The sequence below is a fragment of the Sarcophilus harrisii genome, chromosome 6 (genome assembly GCF_902635505.1).
Source record: "Sarcophilus harrisii chromosome 6, mSarHar1.11, whole genome shotgun sequence".
NCBI classification, from domain to species: Eukaryota; Metazoa; Chordata; class Mammalia; order Dasyuromorphia; family Dasyuridae; genus Sarcophilus; species Sarcophilus harrisii.
This window is the reverse complement of record NC_045431.1, coordinates 780488-799092: the sequence shown is the minus strand read 5'-3', so window position 1 is coordinate 799092 and position 18605 is coordinate 780488. Positions and strand designations below refer to the sequence as shown.

The window sequence follows — 18605 nt, the reverse complement described above, 5'->3', positions numbered from 1 at the left end:
GTATTTAATATTTCTTTCTGTCCCCCATTATGAATAAACCCACAGAAAGATAAGATTCATATATTAGGATATACAAGAATATAAATTGATTATATAAATGAATGTGACACATTTTTTTGTGGAAGTTTTCACTTCCACAATGATCATTAAAATTCAAATGGTGTTCTGTCATGGTCCCTGCATCTTTTTTCTGCTCTCTTTGTTATACAGATAAGTACTCATCCTCTTGCATGGGTAAGATGGCTTTGTTTGGTATTTTTAAATCATTTCCCACCTATGCGTCCTCTCATTTGAAAGGTAAGAGTTCACTCTTATCATAATGGGGCTCAGCCTACATTGCAGTTCTTTAGCATGACAAGTATCTCCTACCTTATCATTACCCACAAAAAAGAAACCTTTCTCTTCCCCATCTTTGTTCACTTGCCCTTCCTGTGTTTTCTTCTCCTGATGGAACATAAACACTTCAAGTGCAGGGATGAGCTTGCTTGCTTGAACTTACTTACCTCCCCGGGACATAGCATGGGGTCAGAGTTGTGACATATGGTAATCACTTAATAAATATCCTATCTATCTGTTTGTCTATCTGTCTGAATAACTCTCTATTCATCCATCCATTTATTCATATTTACATCTTTAAACTTTCCTCTAATGGTTAAAATATGTGTAGGATGATGGTGATTAGTGAACATGGCATATAATAAATCTGGACAATCACCTAATGAAAGCAACTTGTTGATTTACTAATCATGGAACACTGTATGCTAAAGACATCTGTGTGGGTGCCCTGATAGACTATAAATTTATGAGGGTGGGTACTATTTTGGAACTAAATTTATTAGGAATATGGTAAAAGAGATTCCCATTGTGAAAGGGACTACTAGACTAGGGTCTGTTTGCTATGAAAATACTCACATATACGTGACTGTACAAAGTTTGGATTTCCCAGTCACATTAAGAAAGACCTTCTGAAAGGTGCATGTGGTAAAGGAGAGAATCGAGTACAAAACAGATCTATAGCAAACTCCAGGAGAGGAGATTAGCTTTTGAAAGAGCAAAACATTAAATTACATAAGGCAGTGTAACAGCCGAGTTCCCTATGGCAACCCAAGCAAAAGGCTTCCAGGTACATTCAATATGGTTAAAGGAAAATGGCATTAAGGAGAAAGAAAATTGCCAGCCTGCTCACAGAGAATCCTTTTCGATTTTTGCTAGTTCCAAATGTTTTCTGCTTTTTATTTTAAATACATGTGTATATAGAGAAATGAAAATGGGGTTAAGAGTCAAGAGATCTCATTTTCAATCTTGCCTCTGTGGCTTATTAGCTACATGATCTTGAGCACAGTGCAAATTCTCTAAGCTTCTCCAAGTTCACCTAGAAAATGAGATGAAACTTGCAATATTTATATAACAGGCAATTTGAGAAATGAGCTTTGTAAAAAATAAAACACTGCTTCTAGGTGCCCTGGAGCCTTCAAGAGATAGATAATTATTAAGTGATAAATTCCATCAAGAAAAGCACTACCTCAAACGCTCAAATTGGAGTTAGGAAGACCTAGGTTCAAAATACAACTTGCAGGTTATGAGATCATGTGACAATCCTATTCCCTAAAAAATTCCCTTCTGACCCTGTCTCTGTCTCTCTGTGCTGTTAGATATCATACACACATACACACATACAGAGGGAATGATAATAACATCCAAAATTAATGCCATGATTTCAGTTTCAAAATATATTACATATATATATATATATATACATACATCTATGTGAATATATATATATATATATATATATGATCTGACTTCCATTAAAGTTGTATGTCAAATGGGATAATATATGTAGTGTGATTTCCAAACCTTAAAGCATTATAAAATGCCAGATATTATCATTATTATTATAGTCATCATTGTTATTAATCCTATGCTGTCTCCTAATTTTTTTTACAAAGAAAATAAATAATAACTAACATTTAGTCTGCTCTACACACTGTGCTAAGTGTCTTACAGATGTCATCACATTTAAAACTTACAACAAATCTAGGAGATGGGTTCTGTTATTATTCCCATTTTACAGCTGAGAAAACGGATTCAAACTGAGGTTAAATGACTTTCTGAAGTCACATAACTAGTAAGCATCTAAGGCAGGATTTGAACTTAGATCTTTCTAGCCTCAGGATGCATTCTGTCCACTATGGGATCAATAAGGTTAGGTTAGGGAAAAATACATTGATATTTTCATTAACCTCAAACTGAAATTCAGCATTTTCTTAAATTATTTCAAAACACTTTTCTGAGAAGGGCTCCATAAGTTTCACGAGATAGTCAAAAGGGTCTATGACACATCAGAATCTGAAGAACCCCTGATCTGGCTTGATCTGAGTGATCTGGGTTGATCTGGTTGATCTCCATCTCAGACAGTGTGCTGTCTGATGATTTAGAAATTCAAGTAACTATGGACCCCAAATTCAAAAGGCTGTTGATAAATTGGAATATGTCCAGGTAAGGGATACAGGGATGGTGAGGAATATGAAAAACAAGGCATATAAAGAATTGAGACAATTTGTCCTACAAGAAAAAAAGCATCCAGAGACAAATAATGGGAAAGGATATATGAAGAACTAATAGAGGAAGGAGATTTGATTTTGGTTGCTCTTGACAGTAGACCTAGAATCATCGGATAGAAGTTACACGGAAGTGAAGTGGGCATCAAAATCAAGAACTTTCAGCAATGCTATTCAATGGTTTATTGGATTATAGATCCAGTGGCTCAATGGATTATAGAAATGGACTGAATTACTGAATAACAGAACAAACCATGCAGCAAAAAGCCTGTGACGTATGCTATTCATTCTGAAGGTGAATTTGTTTCTTTCATGAATGTTGTAGAAAACATTTCTAAACTGGATAAGAATTTGAACTAGATATGAAATAATGTCTGTTCTGTGCTAAGATTTTGTTTTACTTAACATGCTCGTTTTTTTAATTCTGGATTTTTTTTAAACAAATCAACATCATGTAGGATTTACAAAGCTATGGTGAAATAAACATTTATGTGGCCAATTATTTCTGTGTTCATTATATGCAGGTAAGATTCTTAGGTTACTTTCTATATTGGGAAAATGTTTCAATAAGTTCTGAATATTCTAAACCATTTGTAGCTTAAGTACCAGTAATAAAGACAATAACTAACATTTACTCAAAGCTTTAAGATGTAAAGATGTATAAGGCATTGCAGACATATTACAGATTAAAGGAAATCTTGCGATATGAATCTTCTGGTCAAAGCTAGCCAAGTTCTGCAATCTTAAATCAATTTTCTGTGGATCTCAGTTTCCCCATCTGGGAAACCAGATGATCTTAATGCACCGCAGCTTTAACTTAGAAAAATCTTCTCATGTCCGCTTTATAATCACCACCAGCACCCCCAAGATAATGAAAGCATTCAAGTTTAAGTTCCATTTGCACTGGATTGAGTTATTTTAATGTCGCCTCCACTCACAAACCCACCCAGGGCTCTGCCCAGGTTACATGGTTTTAAACGCTTGCTGGATGAATGTCAAAAGCTGCTTGTGACAAGCCAGCCCACTCACCTGCAAATCCTCCATCTGCCTTCATGTTCAACCATGATCCAACTGTCACAAAGCACTTGTCCACTTACCCGGGCTTCTCTCTCTGCATCCAGGGTTCCGCCCACTTGCTCCTGAAGCAAAGCATAGGCTCTCTGCAAAGCCTGGTATTCTCTAGTCAGCTGACAAAACCTTAAGTCTGCCTCTTCTCTGGTTGTGGTCTTAAAAGAACAAAAGGGGAAAAGGAGGAAAAAAGAAGCCATTACTTGGTACTAACAATTTCCATGAGTCTTAGTTTTCTCATCTATAAAATGGAATGTTGGTTATTCTGGAGGACCCGAGATCCTTTTCATTTCTAATTCTATGTCTCTGTCCTTTAGTTTGGCTGCAAATGTCAGCATTTTCCTACCTATAACTACAACTCCTATCTCATTTATTCCACCTTTTGCATCCTCCCACAGAAAAAGTCTTTAAGAAGCGTTCCACAGATGCTGGTAGCTTCGTTACCTCTCTGTATGTATAGGAAGCTTAAACCCTCATGCAATGAGGAAAATTCAGCACTTTATTTTTTTAATAGCCTTTTATTTACAGGATATATACATGGGTAACTTTACAGCATTAACAATTGCCAAACCTCTTGTTCCAAAAATTCAGCACTTTAATTGGGAGAGACTTGGTTAAATGAACCAGCAGATGATAATTTAAATATTACAAAGCCTGGGTGAGCACTAACATTCTAGAACATGGTGCGATGGAGACAGTATTTATTGTACTTTTGGATCAGAAAATCTGGGTGTGAATTCTAACATATAACCCCTGACCTCTAGGAGCTGTGCAATGTTGAGCAATGTGCTTCATTTCTCTGCTCCTCCCCATCCTCCATTAAAGTGAAACGAAGGTGCTGCTACACGTGCTATATTCTTCACAGAATAACTCTGAGAGCCCACTGAGAATCGGGACCTATGGTTGGGAATGTTGGACTCAATGTTCACCATTTCACCATCTGTACAACCCTGAGCAAATATTTAATCCCCATTTTCCTCAGTTCCTTATTGTAAGATGTAGATAATAATGGTAATGTGGATTGCATGAGATATCTGTAAAGCTCGTTATAAACATTTAATAAATTCTAGATATTATTGTTGGAGACAGCTAGGTGACATAGTGAATAGAGCATTGGGCATAGAGTTGGGAAGATCTGAGTTCAAATCCAGCCTCAGATAATGACCACTATTTGCCTCAGTTCTTCATCTGTAAAATGGGCACATGTTGAAGAAATTGCAAACTACTTGGGGTCATGTAGAATTGAACAAGAATGAACAACAACAATGACAATCAATAATGGTTATTATTAAGTCCATAGCTCTGTTGTGAAGAATGGACGCTTCAACCTTTAAAGTACCAGAGGATGGTGAGTTATTATTGTTTCTCAATCATTGTAGTTTATTGTATCAGAATTAGGAAGAAGATCTGTAGTTTAAGGTTAAATGCCAAGATGAAAGGGAAAACTGAAAGTAAATTGGAAGGTCTCATTGATCTACTATAAATTTTTGAAATACATTGATACATCAAACTGAAGGAGGAGGAGGAGGAAAAGGAGCAAGAGGAAGAAGAAAAGAAAGAAGAGGAGGAGGAAAAGGAGAAAGATAAATAAAAAAGAAATGGGAGGGAGAGGAGGAGGAGGAGGAAAGGGAAGAAAAGGAAGAAAAGGAAAGGGAGGAAAAGGAGGAAGAGGAAAAGAAGGAAAAAGCAGAGCAGGAAAAGGAAGAAGAGGAGGAGGAAGAAAGAAGAGAGAAGAAGAGAAAGAAGAGAAAAAATAGGAAAAGAAGGATGAAAAGGAGGAAGAAATGATGATGACGACGACGACAATGATTGAGACTCCCTATCTCACTCAGGTTGGAAATAAAGCAGTCACTGATGGGGTTCAATCCTGCTGCTGATCAGATTGGAAGCTTTAACCTGTTTTGTTTTTTGACCTGAACTGCTTTGTGCCACCTTAGGCAATCTGATGGCCTTCCACTTCCAGGGCTCTCCATAAATTAACCCTGGCCTTATTGTGGACTGCCTCTCAGAACTCTCAAGCTAACAGTCGTAGCCTCCCAAGCCAAGCTAGATATTCTGCACTCTCCACACATTACCCTCACTGCCCAATCCGGGCTATTGAATAATCCATGAAATAGAAAGGCTTTATTTCAAAGTATTATGCAATTGATTATAATAAAAAATGTCCTTAATGAACAATGATGATTTTTCAATAAAGCAAATTGGAAACTAGCTGTTATATATTTAAATCTTTTTAAATGGAGATGAAAGACTTTTTAATAGCAACAATAAGAAATAGAAATGAGTCATTCCCTGGATTGAGTCCATGAATAAGGACACACACACACACACACACACACTACTTACATCATCCAGGTCTTCCTCTGGTGTTGCTGGTGTCCTATCTGTCCTGTCTGTATTATAGGAAGTTTCAGATAATGTTTCCGAGTCAACTGATTCTTCATCAAATCCAAAAAATGTCTCCACAACATGCTTCTGCAAAATTAAAATTGCACGTTCTTATAACAAAGCACTGCATTGAAGAGAGGCAGAAAAGATTAGGAGCACTGGCCTTAGGACCGGCCACAGGAAAGAAAGTCCCCTCAGACACAGATAAGCTGAAGGATTGTGGGCAAATAGTTGAATTTCTAGGTGCATTAGTCTGTACTTCTGCAAAATATGGATAAGAATGTGGAGGTTATTTACCTCATAAGTGTGTTGCAACGAAGGGCCTTTGGCAAACCTTATAATATTAAGCGAAATGTCCTGGCCTGGCATAAAGACAGAGTTGGCCTTGAGGCCCAAAAGATCTGTGTTCAAGACTCACCCCTGACATCTGCAGGGTGTGATCCAGACAACTCACCTGAACTTCCACACAATTCTCTAAGATTAAAAACTGCAGAGAAGGCACTGACTTTCTCCACACTCCCTTATCAGAAATTCACTAATTCTAATGGAATCACAAATCCAATGTCTCTTTCTATTATTATAATAAATAATAATTTATTTATTAATGTAATGTATATTTTACATATGCTATATACAATATATATATTTTATATATATATATATGTCACACACATATATTATAAAAATATTACATGTTATTTATTATATCACTATCACTAGACTACACTATATGACTAGGGTTCTTTTCCAAAGTGTTTAAAAACTAGACATGCTCCCTCCTATTTGCATCATTGTCTTACTTGATCCTCACAACAAGCTAAGAGGTGCTATAACTATCATCCATATTTTACAAATGAAGAAACTAAGGCAGACACAGTTAAGTGACTTCCTAACATAAAACAAGTAGTATATGATAGAAGTTTGATTTTAACTCAGATCTTTCTCACTTCTTAGCTTTGTGACTCTGGGCAAGTCACTTAAGCTTATTTGCTTCAGTTTGCTCACATGTACAATGAGCTAGAGAAGGAGATGGTAAACCACTCCAGTAACTTTACTAATAAAAGCCAAAATTGGTCATGAAAAGCCAGACACACCTGAAACAATCTGACAACAACAATAACTTCCTAACCCCCCACTCAGCACGCTGTCCTCTCTGCCATCTGGCTAGAACAATATCCATACTCAAAAAAGGAACACACAGCAGATAGATTTCGCTATTGAAAAAAACATTAGTTTTGTCTGCTGGATAAATCTGACTTGCCCTATTTCCCAAATCTGTCTAGTGATGCATCATGGATCCTTTCAGGTCCTGTCCATCCAGAGAGCATCATTGAACAAGCATTAGACATGGGAGGTCAATTCTTGCCTCAGACCTATGTTAGCTAAGAGAGTCACTTCATATCTCAGTCTCAGTTTCCTCAGTAGTAAAATGAAGATAATAATAGCAATGACATCAAAAGATTTAGTAAGATAGCATATAAAGCACTTGATAAAATTTAAAGCACTATATAAATGTTGGCCACTATTATCATTAAAACACTCTCAAGTCCTCTTACTGTAATAATTCAAGTATCTATGATTTCCAATCACTTTATATGTTAAATAACTTTCATGGCTAGTTGAATCCAAAGAAAAATGCTTGGTGTCTAAAGATCTAATGATGAGCTTCTTCCATGCCTCCCAAAAGCATGTGCACAAGTGATATTAATGACTAGCATTATTAATCTAGTTTATAGACAGCTAAGAGATTCCCTAAATCTAAAAATAAAATCAGAAAGATTGAGATAAAAGTCATTTCAGGTAGCTTCTAATTTATCAAAAATTATTTTTTTCTGTTTCTAACTCCATTTAAGCCCCCAATGTTTCAAGTACAAGCTAGAGAAAATAAATAAATAAATGTATCTGAACAATAACATTAACAAAAACACAGAATGTAAATTGAATGAAACTGTAAAGATTAACATAAACTAGAGCATGGTATTCTCTAAAATATCCCAGAAAATGACTTCCAAAAGTCAAAATAGGACAGTAATCAATAAATCAAAGTAACTCTCATTTTCACCTCCAATACGATTCAATTAGTGCCCTCAAATATATATCCTGAAGCAGCAGAAAACAGGTGACACAATCTTTGAATCCAAGAAATTTGGAAAATCTGCATGAAAGATCTCTCTCATTCAAGTAATGGGGAAGCATAATCCAGGACAGGAAGCAAGCTCCACCTGAGCCAGCCAGCGGAAGATCCTGAGTGTGACGAAACAGACAAACACCAAGACCCAGTGTAAGATGGGGAAGGGCAGAAACACCCCACTGACATCAGCACACATTAGACACTAGCACTCTAGCTTAGCACCAGCTAAGCTGCAAGACCCTATAGCCTTCAGCAGCACTAGTCACCCCCACTCTCATCTGTTTTATTGAATATGAGAATTCTCTGTGGGCCTCAGGAAAACATCTGTACAACACTAGGTAAACAGCCAGGGTCTGCAATTACTGGCACAAGACACCTGAAACAATGCTCCTTGCACTCCGGGAATAGAGCTGAGATCTAAAAGGAAGGGAAAAGGACACAAAAACAGATGAGCAAAAAAACAATAAAAAAGAAGCATGTGACCATAGAAAGTTATTGTGGTGATAGTAAAGATCAAGACAGTTTCAGAAGACTACCTGAAATTTATAATCAAAAGGAGGACCTGGAAAATATCTTTCTAGAAATTATTAAGGAAAATGTCCTGATGTCCTAGGACCAGAGAGCAAAATAGACATTGAAAGGGTCCATCAATGACCTCAGGAAAGAGTTCCTAAAATAAAAACTCCAAAGATCATTATAATCAAATTTTAGAGCTATCAGGTCAAGAAAAAAATACTGCAAGTAGCCAGAAAGAAACAATTCAAATATCAGGGAACCACAATCAGGATTATACAGGACTTAGCAGCTGCAACACTGCAGGAATAGAGATCATGAAATACAACATTCCAAGAGGCAAAGGAACTAGAACCAAAAGCAAGAATCATCATTCTTGGAAGTCAATATCTTTACTTAATCTCCTTCAAAATTCTCTTCAACAGTCTGGGTCTCATTTCTGCTTCCAAGAGACCTATCTAAGAGGAACCATCTGAAGTTCCCAAGTACAAGGAAATCTATCACTTCTGATCAAGGACTCTATATTTCCAATTTTTATCTTATGAATTCAAGAACTTAAGCTAACATTAGGTCCCAGGTGGCACTCAGAACTTTTCTAGAATGGAAATGTTTGATAAGCAAACACTAATAACATTTAAAATGCTTCTGAAACATTATTTATTATTTGACATCTGAGCTGAGATATTTCTGTCTTCAAAGAGACAAAAAACTGGATAGTAGCCCAAAGGTAAAAAAAAAACCAAACAAACAAACAAACAAAAAAAAAAAACACCGACTCTGGAGTCAAGGCCTGGGTTTCCACTCCAGATAGATTACTATTTTGCTACAATATCTTAGTCAATGCTTTTTCCTCTGAGCCTCATCTTACTCATGTGTAAAATGGAGGTTTCAAATCAGATAATGTCTAATGGTTCTTCCAAAACTATGACTCCATGTTTCCAGGTCCCTATCATGTCTGCCATTACATATTTTAAAAGCCCTTCTGTCTCTCAATGACTCTGTTATATAATCCATCTTGATTTTAACACTATACATTTTATGTTCCATACTAACTACCACATTCCACATTCTAGGCTTCAAGGTCACTTTTTCCTCTAACATTGTAAAACCTGAGATTTCTCCCAGTCTTGACATTCTAAAATTCTTGTCCAAGGATCAACAGTATCCTGGGAAACACCATTTGCCTCTCATGCCAGGAATATGCCATCCCACACTCCCTATTAAGAGAATCTTTAAGACAGCTCAAGTATAATCTTCTTTGCAAGCATCCTCTTTCTTGAAATTTCCTGGTATTGATTTCCTATTGATAATGTATAGACTTATATGTGGATTTGATACCTCAAAAATAGAATGTAAATTCCTTGAGGGTAGAGTTTTTTTTCATTTTTATCACCCTTTGTATTCTCAGCACTCAGCACAATGTAATAGGATCACAGATGTAAAGCCAGAAGGGACCAGTAGACCATCAAGTCCAATCATCTCATTTTATAGATGAGGCAATTAAAGCCCAGTTATATGCAATAACTTCTTCAGGGTCACACAGCCAGTAAGTACAAATACCTATTTATTTTCAAGCATAATTTGAATGCAGGTATTCCTGATTCCATGTCAAAGATCTTCTACATTATACCATGTGCCCCTCTCAGTATCTACATAGTCTGTATTCAATAAATATGTTAATTATTTACTTAAGACCAAAATTTCTATTCACATTCACTACATACAAAATACGGACTTTCTTTTATCAAAGCAAACAATATAAACTCTGGAACTGCATTTGTGAGAGTGGGGGGTGGCGATTATGAGATTATATAATGGAAATGCATTGAACATGATAGTCATAAATTAAAACAAGCTGTTTTCCTTATAATAGGAGAAAAAAATTCACAGACAAAAAGCAAACTGTGTCCATATATCCTGCAGGTAGCAAATCCTATAGCATTCTCAGCATCAGTTCCAGGGAATCAAAAGATTTAAATTTGATTTAAGCTAATGAATATACATTCTAGTGAATGCATCTTCTACTGATGGGCTTAAGACACAATCAATTCTTCCATCCTCCCCTATTTTCAAGAGTGTATAATAAAAAGAGGGATCTGGTTCCCCTGATGGATACATAATGCCAATTTTAAAAATCTTTTTAAAAAATCTTCTTTAGAAAGAAAAGCTGTAGATATGTATATATACACAATAAGCTTTTTATGAAAATAAGAAAAAATCAAATGGGTTTCAAATATATCCAAACCATGAAAATATTTTCATATGTAAAATAGACTTTTCAAATGAGGACAAAATTTTCTTTATCACTGATTGCAAAATACTAACATGCAATAATAAATTGCAATTTATATGAATTTAAAACAGTGACATGTTATAGAATAAAACTGGTAATTCAACCATCACATATTAATAAAATCAATATTTTTACTCAAATTGCATAACCTTGGAATGTAGCATCATTTTTTTGGCGCTGAAATGCTATGGGTACTTTATTTCTTGTAAACACCACTAATTGCCATGTCTCAAAGGACCGTTCCCTGTTTGTTGTTCCACTGACTGGTTGTCATGCTGCACTAGGGTAGCTACATTCATTAATGACAACCTTATGAATCATTGTCAAGGAACACACTTTCCAACCCATTACTGCATGTTGGCTCCCCTCATAACCATCAATTATACCTCTATCAACCCTTCTGGGTGTGAAAGGTTAAGTACTCAATTACCAAGAAGTAAAAGCTACTATTTTTAACTTCTAGGACTAAGAAATGCAGATTTAAATGTGTATATGTATATGCATGTAGACAAAACATACATATGTATAGATACATGTTTGTATATATATGCACACACACAAATACATGTATATTGTGTTTCTGTGTGTATATTATTTATACATATATAACTATAAATAAAGGGAAATATGTTCATACAGCATGTGCTCATACATTTTAAAGATTTGATATTAATTAAAATAATAGGCCTTCAATTGTTTGTCCTGTACTTAACAAAAATGAACTCTTTTCCAGGCACCTAATAATATGAAATAAATATATAATATCCATATATATATAGTTTTAATAAAAATTACATGTTAATAATCATTTTCATAAATTATATTTGGATATTATTATAAAATAAATATTTGCAACTGACTCTTTACAGAGTGAAAACCCCGATTTTTCCTAGGCTTAGAGAATTACGAGCTAGAAGGGATACCTTTTTTTTGCAGAAAGGGAAATAGGGCCAAAGCAAACTGACTTGACACCAAATAGCTATTCATGGAATTTGCATCTTAAAGGGACCAAGGCCCAGTTAGTCCAATTATACAGATGTGGACAATGGGAATCAGAGAGTCTGGGGAATTTATATAAGGTCATACAGGCATTAAGCAGCAGAGCCAGGACTTGAAATCAAACTCTATGACCCAGATTTCAGTGTTCTTCTTACAAAGAAAGCTGAAATATAAATGTAGTGATCTCCTTTGATCATTTAGAGGAATTAAACATATTACAATACTCTTCAATGCCCTTCAACGGCAAGATAACTTTTAGCTCACTTTGATATTCTAAAAATAAATTATGTACATTAAAATTGAAAGAAAACATCTCCTCAGGAAAAATCCTCTTTACAAAGGCAAACAACTTTTTGAGAGGGAAAGAAAAAATGGCCTTAAAACATGTTTGAACATCTAAATTATGCTTTTTGAACTTTAAACCCATTCTAGCTCCATTCAGTAAGTATCTCTGCTCTGACCTTCATAAATACATCATGAGGCCTTCCCTACAGTATTAAGAATGATGTCATTTCAAGCCATACATCACTGTCTTGTCCTAGATTTGTCCTGTTTTTAAAAATCTACATTAGTAAGAAAAAAAAATCAACAGCTTAAAGGATGTTTTCTCTCACCATCCACGCCTGACACATCCCAATGTAAAAATTCTTAGCACAGTAAATGAACAAAGAGCAGACGTCCAGCACGTGAACAATAAACTTTCTTCATTTCTATGGAGCCCATTTGTGATCCCTTTCCTTTTGTGCGTCCCGTATTAACCAAATCTGTCTTAATGGGAAAAGCTGCCACATCATATCAATCTCATTTCACTGAAACCCACCAGGCAGCACCGGCACCCCGACACCAGCCATCCACGGACAGCTTCTTACCTTCGTGTTTATAGGTCATTTCTTGGCAACCAGAAAAATAGAGACACACCAGGGCACACAGACAGAGGAAAAATGAGAAGTATAATACAAATAGGATGTATTCCATAGTGCAAGTTGTCTGCAAGGTATGTGTTAATTTAGCATATGCTCTTTTCTAAAAGCCACATAATTGGACTGAATCTTTTGATTTTTTTCACGATCGCTTTAGAAGAAACTCCACAACTCCAGTCTGTCCCCCAGTTCCTTATCATTATATCTTTATCATATAATATGCATCCCTTGCAATTTTGCTTGCTTAGTGCTTCACTCTAAAGTTCTGGGAACTGATGCAAAAGCTGCAGGCACACTTAAGTCAGAAAAAGATGCTTGCTCATGGAGTCCAGTTGGTGTGCAATTAGTCAGTTTGTGCACTTTTGCTGCTGGCAAGACTCATAAAGAGGAACATCCAGGCTCATCTGCTGCAAGGGTTTTTCTGTTAGGTGCCTTTTCACATGGAGGGCTCTGACCTCCACAACCTTCATCTCACAAAGAGCTGAACGAGTTGTCAGCAATAATGTTCCATGCCCCGAAACCTCCCTGTGGGAATTACAGATGGGTACCATCGGGAGCCGCGCTAGCAACAGTAACCTGCTTGGGGTGCTCTGACTCCATTAGATACTGAAGGAAAAATGAAGGGTTTTGTTTACTTATTTATTGATATGACAGTAGATGGGGACAAGGGGCGGGAGGAGATTTTCAGGGTGATTTTAAAACATGTTTCACTGTAAAATTCTTTTTTTAGTGAAAAAACTAGAACTTTTTCAGCCTGTTTGACTTCAGGCAGGCCCTTAAGTAAACAAATCTTAGAAGAGAAAATAACTGTTCTTAAAAGTAACAGAATCACTGAGGGGTAATGAATAAGGATATGACTTTGTAGTCATGATTATCTGAGTACAAGGACCATCTTTGACACATTCTGCTATGTGTTACCTTAACCAAGTCACAGCCCCTCAGGGACCCAGAAAACTCATTATGATTATAAATTGAAGAACAAATGCTGTTCAAAGGAGAAGTGATATCTTTAAGTAACTCTTTAAAATCATAAAACACTAAGTCAAAACCAAATAAATAAACAAACAAAAACTATTTCCAAGTCTCTGGTGATCCCCATTAAGAAGAAATGGAGAACTTCACTTGAAAATTATTGAAGGATCTTGGGAGCTTCTGGAAAAGAGACCAGTGACCATGTAGTCCCACACTCTCCAGATATTAGAAGGATACTGACATGTAGAGAAAAAAAAATGAACTGTCCAAGCTCATCCAGCTACCAATTGGCAGACTAGGATTTCATTCCAGATCTTTAGACTCCAGAGTCACTCCCTAAGGGGTGGTTTTTAGTATGGGCTTGAACTCATCTAGTTAAAGGCAATGAACTATTTCTTGAAACAGTTAATCTCATTCTGGGTCAACTCTGAAGGCAAGTCCTTCCCTCGTTGGAGTTGCATTTTTCTCTCAGGAAATTTCACTGAGTGGTCCTAGGTTCCTACTCACTGTCATTCTGACAATGAGCACATGAGTTTTCCTCTCTGGACCTCAGGTTGCTTATCCCCAAAATAAGGGGATTTGATTTTAAAATATTTTTCTTTGTCTTTTTCTTTGTGACACAGTTAATATAGAAATATGCTTTGCAGGACTTCACATGTGTAATTGCTTTGTTTTGCTTGCCTTCTTGAGGGCTGAGGAAAGCTGGGAGGAAGGAGAAAATCTGTAATTCAATGTTTTCAAATTGAATATTAAAAAATTAAGTGTTTTGGGAAGTATTTAATAAAATGTATATTGTAAGAAAATAATAATTAAGTTAATATATAATTAATATAAAAGTTTAAATTTATAATTAAGTAATGCAAACATTTTTCAAAATAAGAGAATTGGACTAGCTGACCTTCAAGTTTCCTCTAAATCTTTATTTTAGGTGGAATATTATTGCTTCTTAAGGAATGATGAACATGAAAAATTCAGAGAAATGAAGAAGACTCACAGAAAATGATCTCGAGTAGACAGAAGAAGAATATACTACAGCAATATAGTCAAATCCCACATGCAATGGCAACAAAACTGGTCAAAGACAATCATCAATGTTAGTATCATACAGCCAAAGGTAAGGGATTCCCTGCTGCTTTTTGTAATTATCGATAACTATGGGGGCTGCTGTCCCCATAATTTCAAAATCGTCCAACCATTTATCTCATGTCAGAATACAATCACTTCTCCTGATCAGGGATCAATTCATTTTAGTTTCTGTATTCTGACATTTAGCATGGTGCCTGGCCAGGAAGAAATAATAAATGCTTATTAATTTATTGATCGATTGATAGCCTTGCCCTAATATAGTGTCTGGCATAAAGTATGTACTTAAGAAATGCTTGTTGAACTGATTCAACTTGAAATTCAGAGAACGTATCTCCGAATGTACAAATGTATATGCGAGAATGTATAAATGGTTTGTTTCATTATTTCTTATAAATGCCAAATCAAAGAGTTTGCTATATTAAAACAAAATTATCAATTTTAAATATATATATGAATATATAAACAAATGATTTGGAAACAAATAAAAGAAGGGTGGTGATGTTTTTATAACTATGTTGCAGGGCTCTGTGGATTTAACTAAATCATATCTATGTGACATGATTTAAGATGTGAGTGAGCAGCAGCAGTAACAGTATCACTATCTTTTCTTATCTTCTTAACGCTTTAAGTTTGATGGGGAATCTTTGTATCCTTCAAGATACTTCGCTCAAAGGTGTGGAGAATGTATGATCAATAAGCCTTGACTGAATTAAAGGAAGCGTGATTCAGAAATGGGTTTCACCTCAGAATAAACAAGGAAGATGCTTGATTTGTGAACTGCATTTCCTAGTTTATATTCTGGAATGGGGCCAGTTCTTCAGAGCCAGTTGTGGCTCTGAAGAACAGTAAAGTCTGGAGCTTATCGTAAGGTTTGGCCTGCGGGGCAAGGATTTCTGGGAGAATTCTACAGATTTCATAATATGACAATGCATAGCAACTCTTTTTTATAGTAGCAAAAAACTCTGCACACTATCATAGTATGTATCTATTATGCAATAGAAGCAGGTCATTGGCACAATGGAGGGACCATTGGACTTAGAACCAGGAAGACTCATCTTCCCAAGTTCAAATCCAGCCTCAGACACTCACTAGCTGTGTGATCCTTGGTAAGTCACTTAACACTGTCTGCCTCAAATAGTTATTTGTCAAATGAGCTGGAGAAGGAAATGGCAAAAACAAACAAACCAAAAAACCTACTCTGGTGTCTTTGTCAAGAAAAGCACAAACGGGTCATAAAGAGTCAGAAATGATTCAAAAAAGCAACAATGAAAATTGGTTAATGGCTAAATAATTTCTGCCATATGAATATAATTTAAAATTATTGTACCATAAGAGAGATGAAATAGGAAGATGCTGAAAAAAACAGATCTAAATGAACTAGTGAAGAGTGAACAAGCAAAACTGGGAGGGGAACAATTTATATATAACATTATAAAGAAAAGAAATAATTTTACAAGATCAATATTTCTTGCTGCTGCCTGCTGTTTAGCAGTCAGAGAATAGTACAATTCAAAAAATCAAACGTCCATACTGCCCAAAGAGACTTGGGAAGACACACGATGGTACAGCACCTCCACTGCTCACTGTTCCTCCATTACAATGGGCAAGAACAGGTCACAGCATGTCACTTAGGCTGACACTGATGCTCAGAAAACAGGTGGTCACAGTAGATGTCTAGACAGAGTGTTGCACTGGTCACAAAGCACTCACAGATGGGCAGGCAGGATCTAAAACACTGAGCAGATAGATCTATTCTGAGCAAGTCTTAGGATGCAGTGAGCAGAATAAACACATGATGGCCTCCTAGTCCTGACAAAGTACCAAACTCTAAGTATTCTTGTGTGATGCACAGTAGGCAAAATCAGGGTTCAACTCTAATGGATCTGTCTACAACCTACGATCTGTCTACACTAGTTTTAGGGCTACAAAGATAAAATGAAATGGAACCCTTGGCCAAAAGGAGCTCACATCAGCAATGAAAATAGGGCAATGACAGACTTTCTCCATGCTGGGGTCCGTCTTGCTAGAAAACTAGAAGGCTCGAGCAAATATAATAAAGATGACAATATTACCTAAACTAATCTATTTATTTAGCGCTATACCAATCAGACTCCCAAAAAACTATTTTAATGACCTAGAAAAAATAACAACAAAGTTCATATGGAAAACAAAAGGTCAAGAATTTAAGGAATTAATGAAAAAAAAATCAAATGATGGTGGCTTAGCTGTACCAGATCTAAAACTATACTATAGAGCAGCAGTTACCAAAACTATTTGGTATTGGCTAAGGAATAGATTAGTTGATCAGTGGAATAGATTAGGTTCAAGGGATAAAACAGTCAACAAATATAGCAACCTAGTCTTTGACAAACCCAAAGATCCCAGCTTTTGGGATAAGAACTTACTGTTTGATAAAATTGCTGGGAAAATTGAAACTAATATGGCAGAAACTAGGCATTGATCCATACTTAACGCCGTACACCAAGATAAGGTCAAAATGGGTTCATGACCTAGGCATAAAGAATGAAATTATTAATAAATTAGAGGAACATAGATAGTTTACTTCAGACCTGTGGAAGGGGAAGGTTTTATGACTAAAGCAGAACTAGAGATCATTACTGATCACAAAATAGAAAATTTGATTATACTAAACTGAAAAGTTTTTGTACAAACAAAACTAATGCAGACAAGATTAGAAGGAAGCAATAAACTGGGAAAATATTTTTACAGTCAAAGGTTCTGATAAAGGCCTCATTTCCAAAATATATAGAGAATTAACTCTAATTTATAAAAATCAAGCCATTCTCCAATTGAAAATGGTCAAAGGATATGAACAGACAATTCTCAGATGAAGAAATTGAAAATATTTCTAGTCATATGAAAAGATGCTCCAAGTCATTATTAATCAGAGAAATGCAAATTAAGACAACCTCTAAGATACTACTACACACCTGTCAGATTGGCTAAGATGACAGGAAAAAATAATGATGATTGTTGGAGGGGATGTGGGAAAACTGGGACATTGATTCATTGTTGGTGGAGTTGTGAACGAATCCAACCATTTTGAGAGTAGTTTGGAACTATGCTCAAAAGTTATCAACTGTGCATACCCTTTGATCCAGTAGTGTTACTACTGGGATTATATCCCAAAGAGATTATAAAGAAGGGAAAGGGACCTGTATGTGCACGAATGTTTGTGCAGCCCTTTTGTAGTGGCTAGAAACTGAAACTGAATGGATGTCCATCAGTTGAGAATGGCTGAATAAATTGTGGTATATGAAAATTATGGAATATTACTGTTCTGTAAGAAATGACCAACAGGATGATTTCAGAAAGGCCTGGAGAGACTTACACGAACTGATGCTAAGTGAAATGAGCAGGACCAAAGATCATTATATACTTCAACAACAATACTAGATGATGACCAGTCCTGATGGATCAGGCCATCCTCAGCAACGAGATCAACCAAATCATTTCTAATGGAGCAGTAATGAACTGAACTAGCTTATACCTAGAAAAGAACTCTGGAGATGACTAAAACCACTACATTGAATTCCAGTCCCTATATTTATGCACACCTGCATCTTTGATTTCCTTCACAAGCTAATTGTACAATAATTCAGAGTCTGATTCTTTTGTACAGCAAAATAATGTTGTGGTCATGTATACTTATT

At 35.9% G+C, this 18605-nt stretch overlaps 1 protein-coding gene across 5 annotated transcripts in view; it reads right to left on the bottom strand.

Annotated features, from left to right (window-relative positions):
- JAKMIP1 (janus kinase and microtubule interacting protein 1) overlaps positions 1–18605 on the bottom strand; it is a 209735-nt gene that overhangs the window by 52313 nt on the left and 138817 nt on the right. For all 5 annotated transcript variants that reach the window (XM_023506113.2, XM_031942708.1, XM_031942709.1 and 2 more), the window contains 2 exons: positions 5976–6104; positions 3659–3787 (listed from right to left, as the gene is read on the bottom strand). In XM_023506113.2, the coding sequence (XP_023361881.2) occupies positions 3659–3787; positions 5976–6104 (258 nt within the window). The remainder of the gene's footprint in view (positions 1–3658; positions 3788–5975; positions 6105–18605) is intronic.